Source organism: Acomys russatus, chromosome 19, assembly GCF_903995435.1.
Source record: "Acomys russatus chromosome 19, mAcoRus1.1, whole genome shotgun sequence".
Classification (NCBI taxonomy): Eukaryota; Metazoa; Chordata; class Mammalia; order Rodentia; family Muridae; genus Acomys; species Acomys russatus.
In genome coordinates this window covers 61,945,321-61,961,523 of record NC_067155.1, presented here as the reverse complement: position 1 = coordinate 61,961,523, position 16,203 = coordinate 61,945,321, and the positions used below count along the sequence as shown (strand labels likewise).

Below are 16,203 nucleotides of genomic sequence, written 5' to 3'. Positions count from 1 at the left end.
ATGGCACACCCCTCCCCGGTGTGAGTGTTGGGATACCTGTGCTGGTGCCCACCTGTAATCCGAGCTCTCAGGAGGCCGAGGCAGGAGGGTTGAGTGTTTGAAGCCAGCCTGGACTATGCAAACAGACGCTGTCTCAAAACCGTGGGACCGTGCCTGCTCAGCAGCAGGTTTGTCTGCAGATGACGCCAGAGGCTGGTTGCGATACCCTTCTCTTCCTGCTGCTAAAGGAAACCATCCGTCTGCCCACAGGTGGTCTTCATCGGCATGATGTCCAGTTCCATGCTCTGGGGAAACATCTCGGATCAGTACGGCAGGAAAACAGTAAGGCTCCTCTCTTAAATGCCTCGCATGCTGCTGTGCTCCTGCCTCCATGGGTCCGGTGCAGTGCCGTCTCTGAAGCTTTAGCAGGGGGTGGGGCGTGGCTGTGCAGTCTCCTGGGCTGAAGAAGGGGCATGCGAGGCCAGCGGATGCTCTCCATGCAAATTTGTGCCCCTTTCATGGGGCCAGAGCAGGCGAAGGATGGTAGATGACATCAGCTTTATTGTCCTAGTGCAGCAGGTCTCAACCTTCCTGATGCTGCGACCCTTTCCTACAGTTCCTCATGTGGTGACAGCCCCGCCCCCAGCCATAAAATTATTTTTGTTGCTGTTTCCTAACTGTAATTTCGCTACTGTTATGAATCGTGATGTAAATATTTTTGGAGATAGAGATTTGCCGAAAGGGTGTGACCCACAGATGGGGAACCGCTGTCCTAGAGGAATGGGGTCCTGTCACAATCTGCCAGGCATGAGCCTTCCCTGGCCTGCCTTCCATATCCACCGCCCTGCTGGCTTAACTGAGACAGAGCCGGCGTGGTGGTGCAAGCCTTTAATCCCAGCACTCGGGAGGCAGAGGCAGGCAGATCGCTGTGAGTTCGAGGCCAGCCTGGTCTACAAGGTGAGTCCAGGATGGCCAAGGCTACACAGAGAAACCCTGTCCCGAAAAAACAAAAACAAACAAACAAACAAAAAACCTGTTTGAGACAGGCATGGCAGTGCATATCTGTAAAGCTAGAGTTCCAAACGACGAGCCAGCAGGATCCCGATAAATCCTAGGTCAGTCTGGGCTGGGGGGGGGGCAGAGAGAGAGAGGGAGAGGAGGGAGAGAGAGAGAGAGAGATCCTGTCTCAAGTGACCTCATTTGTACAAGTGAACGGAAGTCTCCCGTCCACAGCCACCATGGCAAGAAACACGGCAGCAGATAGGCTGGCACAGTGCTGGAGCAGTAACTGAGAGCTTTTGAAACCTCAAAGCCCACACCCAGTGACACGCCTTTGCCAACAAGGCCACGCCTCCTAACCCTTCCCAAACAGTTCCACCAATTGGGGACCAAGGATTCAAATATATGAGCCTATGGGGGCCGTTCTCATCCAGATGCTTACGTGAGGGAAGCCTGCAGCCCTCCGACGCCTCCTGGTTCACAGCAGTCTTCAGGTGATGTCCTGTTGGAAGAGCGTGCACACCCTGCCGCCGAGACCAATGGTTCATATCTGGGTATCAAGAGGCAGCTCTGTAGAACAGAGAAGGATGCTATAAGTTTTGGCCTCGATTTTATTTTAATTATTTTGTAGTGTGTGTGCGCGTGTGCACATGTGCATCCGTGCATCGGTGTGCATGCGTGCACCCTCCTGTGCCACAGCACACAGGAGATAACATTCAAGGAGTCCCTTCTCTCCTTCCATCATGTGAGTGACAAGGGTGGAACCCGGGTGGTCAGGATTGGTGGCAGGAACTTTCACCCACTGAGCCAGCTCACTGACGCAAGAATTTGGGCTTTAGAAATTCACAGATGGGCCTGGGGGGAGGGTATACATCTGGGCTACATGAGATTACCTCAAAAAGCAAAATTACATGATTGCTTATGTGCCCTAGAGTGTTCTGGTTATAATTGCTACAGTTCAGAGTGTGGGTCCTATAATCCGGCCACTCTGTCCGTGTGTTGTCTTGTTCTTGTTGTTGTAGTTGTTGCTTGTTTTTTGTTCTTGAGATAGGGACTGAGTGTGAATCCCGGGTGGGGACTCATGACTCCTATCCTCCAGTCTCCCGGGTGCTGGCACCGCAGGTGTGTGCCACTGCACCTGGCAACATGCCATCTTTGAGAAGGAGAAAGAGGTTCCAGGCAGACACTAGGACTCTGCCTCCGAGGAACCCTTAGTCTCTGTGACCTGTGAACACTGTCCTCATAGCAGAGAGGGATTCGGAAGGCGCCCCGGGCTTTCTGGCCCACTGGTTGCAAACTGGTGACACAGAGACAGAAGCACGGCCGTGTTCCAGATTTTAGGCTGGGGCTTGACACCAGAGCCTGCAGCATGCTGACCATACCTTCTAACCCTGAGCTACACCCCAGCCCCACGTTTTACTCATCCCTCTCGGGGTTTTATGGGGTTGCCTCCATTTTCAAAATGACATATTTTGCATGAAAATAAGCCATCACCACGTGGTGTGTGGCTTCTCTGGAAAACCTGGGTTACCTAGTGACTGGACCCACAATCTGTCATGGTGACTTCTGGCCAGAATCGAGTAGGCAAATTCTCCTGCTGATTCAGTCCCCACAGTCGCCTGAGAGGTCCAAGGTCTATTGGAGATTAGGGGCGGTGGGAGGGAGGGCAGGGGGATGGGAGGAAAGGGGGCGGGAGGGGGGCTACTGAAGGCCCTGGAGGTAGGGAGCAGCACCTTCAAAGCACAGGTGTGGTCTTGGTGTTGGAAGCCCCAGCTGCAGGTTTAGCCCTGTCACGTGCTCATTTTGAGGAATCACCCCGCCTCTGCCTTGGTAGTTTATAAAGCAGAAATGAGAAGATTCTCTTCCTGCAGGCACGCTGCGGTGAGCCCTGTAAGAGCGTGAGGGTGGTTTTTAAATATGTGGAGAACAGTCCTGTGCAGTCAGAGACCCTCCAGCTGCCGGGTCCTTTCCTGTGCCAACCAAGCTGCAGGCATTCAGTGCCTACAAGCCACGCGGATGGGTGGGTGGGTGGATGAGTGGGTGGGTGGTATATTTTAGTAGGCTAGGTTCACTGCAGGTCCTCAATATATGTGTATTGAAGGAGAGGATACACACACACACACACACACACACACACACACACACATATATATACATTTATATCCATGTTGTTATGCTGGGCACACAGTAAGTGTTCACCATATGTATACACTGAATAAGGAAGTGAATAAATCAGAAAATGAGTGATGTCTGTCATCCCTTGAATAACACACATCCTGCATTTGATTTTCTATCAATTAACACTTTCAACACTTTGTGCCATGTTTGTCACGAGGTCCCTGTCTGGTTCTCAACCCCAATGATCATCATATCCTCTTTACTTAAAACTCCCAAAAAGTAGGCTGGGCATCCGGGTGTGGTGGCGCACACCTTTAATCCCAGCCCTCGGGAGGCAGAGGCAGGTGGATTGCTGTGAGTTCGAGGCCAGCCTGGTCTACAAAGTGAGTCCAGGACAGGCAAGGCTACACAGAGAAACCCTGTCTCGAAAAAGCAAACAAACAAAAATGACCACACCAATGACAGAGCCCAGAGCAGGCTCTCTGGCCCAGGCTGCACCTGCCCTTCATTGGTAGTTTTCACTGCTTGTAGGCACAGGCCACCTGGAGGTGCTCAAGACTCCTGTGACTCTGTTTCCCCTTCTCCACAGGGGTTGAAGATCAGTGCGCTCTGGACCCTGTACTACGGCATCCTCAGTGCTTTCGCGCCTGTGTATAGCTGGATCCTGGTACTCCGAGGCCTGGTGGGCTTTGGGATCGGAGGGGTGCCCCAGTCGTAAGTAAATACCCAGAGCCGGCCTGGCTGCCTACTGTACTCACAGCTTGGGCACCCTTGCCGTTAGCTGCTAAAGAATATAGGATGATTGGCCATGCGGATAACATCTGGCCTGTGCTCTGTGCTAACAGCCACTGGGAGACGGTTTATAGCATGCGGAGGTGTGAGCGTGTCTGCTTCATAGGAAGGAGCTGAGCAGCCTCAGGTTTGGGTACCAGTGCCCTGGAGATAAGCAGGATGGCTGTGTGTCTTCACCGCCTTGGAATGTGGGGCTGGCTGGCCATGCAGGGCTTCTGGAACCACCTGGAGCTACGTAGAACAGGCAGCATCAGCACCAGTAGCCTTCAGATAACAATAGCACCAGCACAGCGTCCAGAGACCCCAAAAGTGAAGTCATAACGACGTAGACTCAACTTTGATGACACATTTAATGTCCACACATCATGGCGGCCAGCAGGTGTGTGTGTGTGTGTGTGTGTGTGTGTGTGTGTGTGTGTGTGTGTGTGTGTGTGTCATGAGCTCTGTTTTTCAGTAGAGGACACTAAGACTCTGAAAATGTGAAATTCTTTGTCCCAAATGACCCACTACAAGCCTTGGGCCAAGGCAAAGGCTGTAGGGTCCAGCTGTGAACTCCAACAGGTAACACTCCTGGCTGGTACCAGCAGGAGCTCACTTGGTCAGTCGCTGCTCCTGAACTGGTCCAGTGGCAGAGTGTGCCACTCTTGCCCTTCTCAGGGTGCCAAGCATCCTGGCGTGACTGTGCCCATCAGAGAAGAGTGCGCCCCAGGACCTGGCCGGTCTCTCCCTGCGGAGTTCCTCATGCACAGCTGGAGGGATGGACCACAGGCTGCTGGTCTCAGGGCCGCCTCGGGTGTCAACTCCTTCCCTCCTGTACCACACAGTCTAAAACCCCCGGCCCTCAGCTTATGCAGCTGCTGAGGTAGCAGGTCCATCAGGTGGGTGACCAGACCTGATAGCAGAGGGGTACCTTCCTTGGTCACCGTGCTCTTCTCAGGCCACAGCTCTAGTCTCACCTGGGGACACTGAGAGACATCCACGATGCCACCCAGGTGACGCAATTACACCATGATGGCCCTATGGGCTCCTGAATGTCACACCTGTAACCCCAGCACTCACTCGGGAGGCAGAGGCAGGTGGCTCTTCCTGAGTCTGAGGTCAGCTTGGTCTATACAAAGTGAGTCCAGGACAGCCAGGGCTAGTGAGGGGAGGTGGGGGGGGGCCTCTGGAAGATGCTTGTCCACACAAACCCACCTCCAGACTCTATGGCAACAAGAACTGTTCCTACCCCAACCCCTTCTAGAACCATCTATCCTTTGCAATGGGAATGTTGGCTTAGAAAGCACATGCTTTCTTACAGAGTGCCATGTCCGAGCTGATGTCTGCGCATTGCTCAAGCCATCAGTGCCAGGGGTGGGACAGCATGTGATACGTATGGCCCATGAGCTCGACCATCATAAACATCCTGCTGGGCCTCCTTTGGGACAGTGTGGAGAGACAGTCTAGATAGGCGCAGTTTCATCCCAAATCAGTCACATCACGGGCTCTGTCTGGGTTTCAATTCTGATTCTGTGAATCGTGGATCCTTTGTTTAGGCTTGTTTTTTGTTTTTGTTTTTGTTTTCGTTTTTCGAGACAGGGTTTCTCTGTGTAGCCTTGGCTGTCCTGGACTCACTTGTAGACCAGGCTGGCCTCAAACTCACAGTGATCCACCTGCCTCTGCCTCCCGAATGCTGGGATTAAAGGCGTGCGCCACCACTGCCCGGCTTTGTTTCTGTTTTTGATTTTTGAGACAGGGTTTCTCTGTGTAATAGTCCTGGCTGTCCTGGACTTTCTTTTTGTAGATCAGGTTGGCCTTGAACTCACAGCGATCTGTCTGCCTCTGCCCACCACACCCAGCATCACTGGTGCTTTGTACACATCCGTGTTGTCAGCACCCGCCCCCTCCTGGGTCCCTTAGATTAGGATTCCACATACAAGGTGCTCAGGATGATGCCTGGGAGAATAATCCTTTCCTACCACATTTTCTCCTAGGCCATTACGGATGCTCTGCCAAACACTGTGTCCCTTCATATGAAGGGCTTGCTCATCCTCAGGTTTGCCCTGCATGCCCTCGGTTCAGTCCTTCATCCCTGTGGTCCCAGCACTGAGGAGCTGGGGGCAAGAGCATCATAAGCTAAAAGTCATCCTCAACTAAGTGACAATTCCAAGGCCAGCTTGGGGTTATGCTTCAAAACAAACCAACGTTTTCCTATGAAGTCAAGAATCTGGCAGGAATCCAGTTCCACGGGGCATTGATAAAGTCACACAGTGTGGGGTGGACCAACTGTAGTGTGAAGGGGGGATTGGCCACACGGATCTCACCCACGTATGGCTTCCTGCCCCGTGGAAGGTCAGTGAGTCCAGTTCCCCATGGCTTCCTCCAGGGCCCTGTAGAGCTGGCACCTGACATGCTTTCCTGGAGTAGAAAAGCGTAATTTCACACTGTTCAGGGATTAAAAATCACAGGAGCTCTTAGCAGAGGCCATTAACAGAGACACAGCCATATTCTGGGCTGGCGGCAGCTGGTAACCTGTGGCATAATGGTGGCCCAGCTCCAGGGACTCCTGCAGGTGAACCACTGACCATGGAGCAGCGCCCCCTGGTGGCTGGAGGAACTATCCCGGCTCAGGTCAAATTTCCTCCTCCTGGGAAGCTCAGCAATGCTCAGAAACCTGGAAATGGCCTAAAAGTGATAGGAATCCTTAACAGAGTCCAAAAACAAGGAAAGGATGCTGTCAAACATGTGGAAATTCTGAGAAATTTCCGGAAGCAGATCAGTAAGTGGAATTACAAGGCAGAGTAACTAGATCAAAGAAAGAATACACCCCAAACCAGCAATAGAGAGCCACATGACAAAAAAGGGGTCTTCCTCAGCATCTGAAAAAAGCGTCATTCCCAGAGTTCCTGGTACAGGGAGGGAGGGGAACACACCAGGTGTTGTGTAGCAAAATGTTACCTGGGGAGACACAATACACATCTGCACCCCAGACACACACCCACTACAGGCCGAGGTACAGATACCATCCAAGTCCAACCTGGTGGACAATGAATTATATTGGGGTCACTTACAGGATCAGAAGTGACTCGAAGACAGCTGCAACACCAAGGCCCACTCCAGCAAGGGTGACAGCTAAAGAAAGCTGGACACCCGGAGCACACTGCGCAGCCTGCAGGCCACTCAACAGGTTGGAGAGCGTCCTTTCCGGGCACCTCAGCTGGTCTAAAGCTCTTCTGAGCAGCTCGGTTGGTCTCTGTTTCTTCCAGGCAGCTAGTCTCCTCTCAGGAGCATTCTTTCACAGGTCAGCTTGGCTTGTCTGAGAAGGACTCTCAGCTTTTATCATTTACTCTGTGGGGGGGCGGGCCTGGTGAGTCTGCTCAGCTTCAGGGACTTCCTGAAGCTACTTTGAGTTGTTTGTTTTCCTTCCTAGGAGCTGACCCATAGCAGGGAATGTTTGAACATCTGAGGAAGCTGTTACAGGAGACTCTCCATCCTTTCCTCTAGGTCCTATCTTCTTCCTGCCTCCTCTTCCCCAGTGATCCCTGAGGCGTAGAGAGGGTGACTATAAATGTCCACCAATGGCTACGCAATAGGCCACCATGCCAAACGTAACAGCCACTTGTTCCCAGAAACTTCACTAGTGGCTGTGAGTTGAGGCTGATAATGTAGTGATTGACGCACATAAGCACGCACATTTAGAAGGCAGTTTGATAGGCCCGTCACATCCTTCTAGAGGAACCATACAAGCTGCTTCCCCGTCGGGTCATGTGACCTTCCCAGCCACAGTTTGTTTGTCCTGGAACTCCGTCTTGTGGAGTAGGGTCTTAAATCCAACCAGAAGGCAGTTGGTTTTGCCCGTGACAGCTGAGCCATGCAATCTCCTCTATGCCCGATGAGGTCAACGGGCCTGACTTCATTTGCTCAGACCCTACTCAGGACCCAGTGGGACAAGGCTCTGCTCTCCGCAGCTGCACCTGCTGCCTCCCTGGGTCAGAGAGGCCCTGGGTTGGCACCGTGGATGTGATTTTAGTCGTCTCTCCATCCACCATACCCGGCGGTCTGAGGGGTTCCTGGCTAAGCCAGCCATCTCCACCCCTAGCATAGCCATTTGATGGAGGGACATGTGCCCTTCTTAGTCTTGGGGAGGGGGTAGGAGTTACCCACCCCTGGGACAAGCCTGATCATCCTCGCCTGCATTGCTCTATCACAGATGTCACTGTGAACTGCTCCTCCGGCTTTAGAGCCTTCCGGGAGCTTCCTCAGTGTACAATTTGGCTTCCTATCAGTTTTCTCCTCAGGAACTCCAGCTCGCCACAAATCTTGTCACATTTATCTTTGAGCAGGCCCAGACAGACCTCTTTCTCTGTTTTACCCTTAAAAAAGAAAAGAGTCGGGCCGGGCGTGATGGCGCACGCCTTTAATCCCAGCACTCGGGAGGCAGAGGCAGGCAGATCGCTGTGAGTTCAAGGCCAGCCTGGTCTACAAAGTTAGTCCAGGGCAGCCAAGGCTACACAGAGAAACCCTGTCTCGAAAAAGAAAGAAAGAAAGAAAGAAAGAAAGAAAGAAAGAGATCTCTCTTAGGCTGTTCCCTCACTTTAAGGACACTCTTTACTTCTGGTCTAAGTCACTGAGATCTGCCCAACTTTATAAAGGTTTTGTCTCAGCAAAGCACCGAGTAAAATCACTTATACTCCATCCACGTTTGCCAAAATAACAACAACAACAACAGTCACAGTAGCAGTGAAGTGACATATGTGCCCCTGTCCCACAGGTAGTTAGTGGCCAGCCTGAGATTAAAAACCTCTCTGGGCCGTCCACCCACGTCTTCAACTGTATAGCTGGTTTTATCTGTGAGGAGGACAAATAAAATCATAGGCAAAATTACAAACTACGAAGCCACCGAAGAGGACTCTGGCTCCGTAGCACTTACGATATAGTCATTTGCATAAACCTAAATTATGCCGTAATTAGGCAGCACTCTCATGTAGTTATAAACATGGCACCTCTAAGTGCTTTGTTGGGAAACACTTAGGTGACAATATTTTTAGGTAGTTAGGTAACATTAAGAGTTTCCAGTCAAAGGTGTGGTGGCGCATGCCTTTAATCCCAGCACTGGGCAGACAGAGGCAAGCGGCTCGCTGTGAGTTCGAGGCCAGCCTGGTCTACAAATCGAGTCCAAGACAGCCAGGGCTATACAGAGAAACCCTGTCTCGAAAAACAAAACAAACAAAAAAAGTTTCCATTCGTGCGTTACCATGCCTTTAATCCCAGCACTCAGGGAGGCAGAGGCAGGCAGATCTCTGTGAGTTTGAGGCCAGCAACCAAGGCTACACAGAAAGAAAAAAAAAATTCCATTCATTTAGAATAACTTTACCCAGCCAGAGTTCCTCAGAAAATCGGAACAATGACATCTTGGGGTCTTATTTTCAAATAAGTCAACAGCCAGAGTGTTACAGAGGCAGCTGGCTTGATGTCTCAAGCACACAATGCCGCAGGTAGGGCGGGTTATAAGGAAATGGGGTTGCTCTAGGCTCATAGGCCAGACTCAAGGCTAAGGGGTGTGTGCTAGCAGCCACTGAGCTGGCAGGAGGCAGGAGGCACACACATGACCTCAGGCCTCCTCACCGAAACACCAAGATTTAAGGTGAATGCGGTGGCTCTCTCCCATAATCCCAGTGTTCAGGGACTGGGGCCAAGGAGGCTCACCGTGCCGTGTGGTTGACGCCAGTCTGGGCTACATAATAAGTGAGTGCCAGGTTAGCGAGGAGACTCTTCCCCCCACCTCACCCCCATGTTCAATCTTGAGACTGGCCCATATAGTATTGTCTCACCCTGGTCAGCTCCCCTAGCCTTGAGTCCCCCGCCCCTAAACACCAAAACAGGATCAAGTTCACAGCTGCAGGATGAGGGTGAAGCGTCAGCATATAAAACCCTGGGCATGTACGCCAGGGCCCCAACCCACAACGACAAGTGACGTTTTAGGTTATAAAATGCAAAAGAAGACAAAAATCTCGCTGAAGCCTCACGTATCTTTTCGTGAGACTAAGGAAAAGTGAGGGTGACTCGTGAAGGGCAATAGCTTTTGTGTCCAGTAGGGGGCGCTGTGAACATCCATATAGCACCCTTCAGGTAAAGTCACAGCTGGCAGAGGGGAACAAACGCAGGTCCGCAGGTCCGGGACACCTTGCAGGTGATTTAGTACGCAACCATGCTTATGGAGGTCAGAGGAGGACACCGTGTAGGAGTCAGCTATCTCCTCCTGCCGTGTGGAACTACAGAGATCAAACTCAGCTCACCATGGTTGGGGGCAGGTTCCTCTCTCAGCTGGTTTATCTCGCCAGCCCCAAAAGAACTCTTTCTAATACTAGGTTGTGATTAATAAATACAAAAGAAAGACAAATTAAAAAAAAAAAAAAACAACAACAACGATTGTCCTCAATGCAGTGGTGATCATTTCAGGAAGAAATAGCTAGTTACTACAGCTAGTGGGCAGAGGTTCTGTGGGGAACAAGGTATTGGCAAATCTGGACATGTCCTGGCAAACTACCGACTAGTCACGAGGGTAAAAATGATAGTTTAGAGTGGAGAAACCTGTCAGACACCAACTCCATCCATCTATGCATAATAATATGCCAGTGAGGAAGAAGGTTGGCATTACACATTCAGGATGCAGCTGCTGGGAGCAACTGGGCAGGGACGAACACACAGAACCAGGGACCCAGGATGAGGGTGTGTGTCCCCTCCACCACCCCCCGCCTCCTCCCACCCCAGCGCTCAGGAGGTGGAGGCGGGAAGGTGGTGAGTTTGAAGGTAGCCTTGAGCCACGGGAAGAACCTGTTGAACTTCTGACTTTAGCCACTGTCCTGGGAAATCGCCACTTAGGAATCCACAGACCGTTATTAGAGGATGTTGTTTATTGCTGGAGCAAATTCAGAGTCCGCCATCTGCCCACCCTCTGAGCCCTGTCTCTTTGCTCACCTAGGGTGACACTGTACGCCGAGTTCCTTCCCATGAAGTCCAGAGCCAAGTGCATTTTGCTGATTGAGGTAAGGAGCTGGTGACGGGTCTCCAGGGGGGCACTAACTGGCTGGCAAGTGGTTCTTGGATGCACGGAGCCACAGGACTGCAAAGGAGAGTTTAAGGAAAACACAGCAAGCTTAATAAGCAGCTACGCTCATGCATATACACTGTAAAACCTTTTTTTCTCCCTCTCTCTTTCTCCTACTTCTTCCTGCCTTTCTTTCTCCAATTGGAGGTTGACCAAGAACAGCAACTCTCAACCTTCTCAATGCTGTGGCCCTTCATACAGCTCCTCGTGTTGTGGGGAGCCTACCCCCAACCATAAAATTATTTTCATGGCTACTTCACAACTGTAATTTTACTACTGTTATGAATCATAACGTAAAATATCTGATATATGCAGGATAATCTGACATGCGACCCCAGTGAAAGGGTTGTTTGACCTCCCACCCCAAAGGGTTTTGTCCCACAGGTTGAGACCCACTGATCTAGGACCTCACACACGTTAGACAACGTGCTCTACCGCAGGACTCTCTTTGTCCTTTTTATTTTGAGGCAGTCTTGCTAAATTGCTCAGGCAGACCTCGAACTTGCTCTGCAGCTGTCAGGCCTGGCCATACAAGGACTGCACAGGACATCTGGTTGTGCTGCACACCGGTGGCCACAGTGGTGGCTCCTCAGCCACGGGATCACGTGGTGGCCACAGTGGTGGCTCCTCTGCCACGAGATCACGTGGTGCATCGTTACCACGGACTTACGTCCTCTAACAACGCCCTCCCCTGATCAACCAGAGCGCCGGCTCTCGACCATGACATGGGCATGGCTAATCAGCTGTGTAAATATTGAATCAATGTGTTTGTTTTGAGACAAGCTTTCACTACGTAGCCCTGGGTGGCCTAGAACCTCCTGATCTTGAATTTTGGTTGGCCCTGGTCACACTCGGTTCTCTCTTAGGCCCTTGCAAGCTTCCCGCCAAGATCCAATAACTAAAGTGGTGGCTCACACCTGTGATCTGCAAACTCAGTAGGCAGAGGCAGGAGGATCCCTGTAAGTTTCAGGCCAGCCTGGTCTACTTAGCAAGTTCCAGGCCAGTCAAGACCACATAGCAAGACCCTGTCTGAAAACATTTTTAAACTGGGCGGTGGTGGCTCACGCCTTGAATCGGAGCACTCGGGAGGCAGAGGCAGGCAGATCGCTGTGAGTTCGAGGCCAACCTGGTCTACAAAGAGAGTTCAGGACAGCCAGGGCTACACAGAGAAACCCTGTCTCAAAAAACAAAAACAAAACAAAACAAAAAAGGGGGGAAAGAAATAAACTCATGCCAAAGTCCCTTGAATGCCCCCTGTCGCTCCTGAATCACAGAATTCACAAAATACTGGTCCTTTCCACCTCGTCCTCCTATTTCGCTGTGATGTCATATCCTGCAGTCCAGCCAGCGCTGTGTGTGGGTGGGTGGGGGGCCTATGGGGTGGGGGGATGGGCAGCAGGGGGGTAGGGGGTAGGGGGGCAGGGGGGGAGATCACGGCAGGATGCCTCCACACGGGAAGGAAAGGAGCGACTGCTCTAACGTTCACTCCGTCCACAGCACCTCACAGTTGTCCCTGTGTGGACCACACTGTCCCATCCCTGACTCTCACTCCTGCCCCCCTCCCCTGTCAGGTCTTCTGGGCCCTCGGGACAGGGTTGGAGGTCCTCCTGGCTGTGTTTGTCATGCCCAGCCTGGGCTGGCGCTGGCTGCTCATGCTCTCCGCGGCCCCACTGCTCGTCTTCGCCGTCCTGTGCTTCGTAAGTATCTTAAAAGCCGTCTCCTTGCTAGTCCAGGCTCTATTCGAGACAGGCTGTCCTGGACCTCACTCTGTAGACCAGGCTGGTCTTGAACTCAGAGCTCTGCCTCTGGAGTGCTGCTGGGATTAAAGGCGTGCGCCACCACCGCCTGGCTTACCCGCTCGCTTTTGACATTACTTTCCCCTTATAACCATGTAGGGTACGGCCGTGACGAAGCCCATATGAGTTAGGGTGACATCTGTTCTTGTAACAAAGCTGCAGCTCCGTAGCCAAAAGCAGGAGGAGGTTGCTTTTCTGCAGCAGAGCATTCTAGAGTGTTCTGGCTCCCATGGGGCATCTCGGCCCAGGTTTAGTTGTTAATGCGTTTTGTTTGGGTTTGGTTTTGCAGCTTGTGGTTCAGCCTTCCACCCCTGACCCCCACCCCAGGTCATTAGAGGAGGGGAGTGAAGGGTGGGTAAGGGGTCAGGGGTAGGGGAGAGTAACCAAAGTGGAGGCTAACACCCTTGCCAGCCGTGTGGTCTCTTGTGGTTGCAAGGGAAGCTGGGAAATGTAGCCCGTGGCTGAGCAGCCATGTCCACGGAGGATTCCACATAGTGCCGTAAATTTTGTTGGACATTGACAAAGTCTGCTATAGCCTCACTTTACTAACGAGGAAACCAAATTCCAGAGGCCAATGAGATTTTCAAGTAGACCTTATTTGGACCGGTTGAGTCCCAGCCCCATGGTTTCTCTACTAAGTCAGCTGGTGTGCAAAGCACAGATTCCCTTCCCAGACATGCACTTGCCTTCAATGCTTGGAGTTGGGTCTCCATCAGGCTTAAAACTTTCTGATTTCTCTCCCTCAGATTTAGTTTGTAAGATGGTGCTAGTCACATGAAGGCAGAGTTTCTCTCTCTCTTTATCAGGCTTAAAACTTTCTGATTTCTCTCCCTCAGATTTAGTTTGTAAGATGGTGCTAGTCACATGAAGGCAGAGTTTCTCTCTCTCTTTTTAAGATTTATTTATTTAATGATGAATGCTCTAGCTCGATCTGCACATACACCTGCAGGCCAGCAGAGGGCATGAGATCCCAGTGTAGATGGTTGTGAGCCACCATGTGGGTGCTGGGAATTGATCTCAGGACCTCTGCAAGAACAGACAGTGCTCTTAACTATCTCTCCAACCCCCAAATTACAGAGTTTCTCAAGAATTGAGAAGGAGATTGTTTTTTTTTTTTTTTGACACAGGGTTTCTCTGTGTAGCCTTGGCTGTCTTGGGTTTGCTTTGTAGACCAGGCTGTCCTGGAACTCACATCTCTGCCTGCCTCTGCCGACTGAGATGTTTTGTTTTGTTTTTGTTTTCTAATGGTGGTCTTTATTTACTCCACTTGTCCTTTGACTTAAAAGCAACCACAGCAGTGATGGCACTTACACACCCCACTTAGCCCTCAAAACACCTGAGCGAGGAAACAGAGGCTCAGGGAAGTGACATCACTGCACAGGCTCATATAACCATGTAACCTGGAAAGAAGCCAGGTCTCTGACTCCAAAGATGCCCACACAGATGAGAGGTGGGAGCTGGGAGGGCCTGCTCTGATCCACAGTGACCAGCCACACCCGGGTCTCCTGTCCCCTCCTCAGTGGCTGCCAGAGAGTGCTAGGTACGACGTGCTCTCCGGAAACCAGGAGAAGGCAATTGCTACCTTAAAGCGGATCGCAACAGAAAATGGAGCCCCCATGCCTCTGGGAAAACTCATCATCTCCAGACAGGTGAGTGTCTGGACCGTGTGTGTGTGTGTGTGTGTGTGTGTGTCGGTTAGCCAATAACCCTTATGTTCTTGTTTCGAAATAGGAAGACCGAGGCAAAATGAGGGACCTGTTCACACCCCACTTTCGCTGGACGACTCTGCTGCTGTGGTTTATATGGTAGGAGCTGCCGCCCTTCCGCCCACTGTGAGCCCCTCCCAGTGCACATGGTTGAGGCCTGAGATTTACTTATTTATTTTGCATGCATGTGTGCATGAATGTTTATATGCATATGTGTGCACATGTGTGTATGCACATGTATACACGGGAGGCCCAAAGATGATATAGGGGTCTGTCGCACAGCCTCTCTCAACCTAATAAATCGAGGCGGTGTCTCTTGCTTGAAGTTAGGCAGCTTGCTATGGAGAGCTGGTCTCTGTCTCTGGAGTGCTGGGATTCCAGGCTGGCCACCATACGTGCAGTCAGCGCTCACGTCGAGGTACCACCACTTGAGCTATTTTCTCATTCTCTTCTTCATCTTTTGAACTTGGCCTGGAGCCACTCAGATAAGTAGCTTTTAAAGGAGACATTTCCATCTCAGCTTTTCAAGAAAACACATCCCTAACGATGACTTGCAAAGGTGGATACAGTAAAGATACAGGTCGGCAGTACAAAACCTGTGCATCGGAGAGACGGGGCTGCCGGTGTGCCAAGGCAGTGAGCCTGTGTACCAGAGACGGGGCGGCCAGTGTGCCAAGGCAGTGAGCCTGTGTACCAGAGAGACAGGGTGGCCGGTGTGCCAAGGCAGTAAGCCTGTGTACCAGAGACGGGGCGGCCGGTGTGCCAAGGCAGTGAGCCTGTGTACCAGAGAGACAGGGCGGCCGGTGTGCCAAGTCAGTGAGCCTGTGTACCAGAGACACGGGGCGGCCGGTGTGCCAAGGCAGTGAGCCTGTGTACCAGAGACGGGGCGGCCGGTGTGCCAAGGCAGTGAGCCTGTGTACCAGAGAGACGGGGCGGCCGGTGTGCCAAGGCAGTGAGCCTGTGTACCAGAGACACGGGGCGGCCGGTGTGCCAAGGCAGTGAGCCTGTGTACCAGAGAGACAGGGCGGCCGGTGTGCCAAGGCAGTGAGCCTGTGTACCAGAGAGACGGGGCGGCCGGTGTGCCAAGTCAGTGAGCCTGTGTACCAGAGAGACGGGGCGGCTGGTGTGCCAAGGCAGTGAGCCTGTGTACCAGAGAGACGGGGCGGCCGGTGTGCCAAGGCAGTGAGCCTGTGTACCAGAGATGGGGCGGCCGGTGTGCCAAGGCAGTGAGCCTGTGTACCAGAGATGGGGAGGCCGGTGTGCCAAGTCATTGAGCCTGTGTACCAGAGACATGGGGCGGCCGGTGTGCCAAGGCAGTGAGCCTGTGTACCAGGAAGACAGGGCGGCTGCCCAAGGCTGAGAACTTGCTTACTGGAGATGGGGCAGCTGTGGTGAGGGCTCAGGAACCGGGAACATGTAATGAGATTGAAGCAACCAAAGGAACTGAAAGAAAATTCCCCTTCCTACAGGAGGTCACTGTTTATGGTCCAGGCCCTTCCTCGCTGCACCTGTTGCCTTGGCTACAGCTGCTGGTACACAGCCCACCCTTTGAACACTGAGGTGTGGTCAACAGGGCCATTCTTGGGACCTTCCCAGTTCCCACTCTGCTTAATTTTTCTTAAGCAACAGCCGCGGGAGGAGACCGGAAAGGAGGCCGATGCAGAAAGTAATTGTTTTCCTCCTTGCAGCAAGTCCAAAGTCCAATTTCAGCCATTCTTCTCCCCCT

At 52.1% G+C, this 16,203-nt stretch overlaps 1 protein-coding gene across 1 annotated transcript in view; it reads left to right on the top strand.

The window, feature by feature from the left end:
* Window positions 1-16,203, top strand: part of Svop (SV2 related protein) — a 60,499-nt gene that overhangs the window by 31,995 nt on the left and 12,301 nt on the right. The window contains exons 5-10 of the mRNA XM_051161699.1: window positions 250-321; window positions 3,686-3,810; window positions 10,850-10,913; window positions 12,547-12,672; window positions 14,292-14,420; window positions 14,503-14,576. Coding sequence (XP_051017656.1) covers window positions 250-321; window positions 3,686-3,810; window positions 10,850-10,913; window positions 12,547-12,672; window positions 14,292-14,420; window positions 14,503-14,576 — 590 coding nt within the window. The remainder of the gene's footprint in view (window positions 1-249; window positions 322-3,685; window positions 3,811-10,849; window positions 10,914-12,546; window positions 12,673-14,291; window positions 14,421-14,502; window positions 14,577-16,203) is intronic.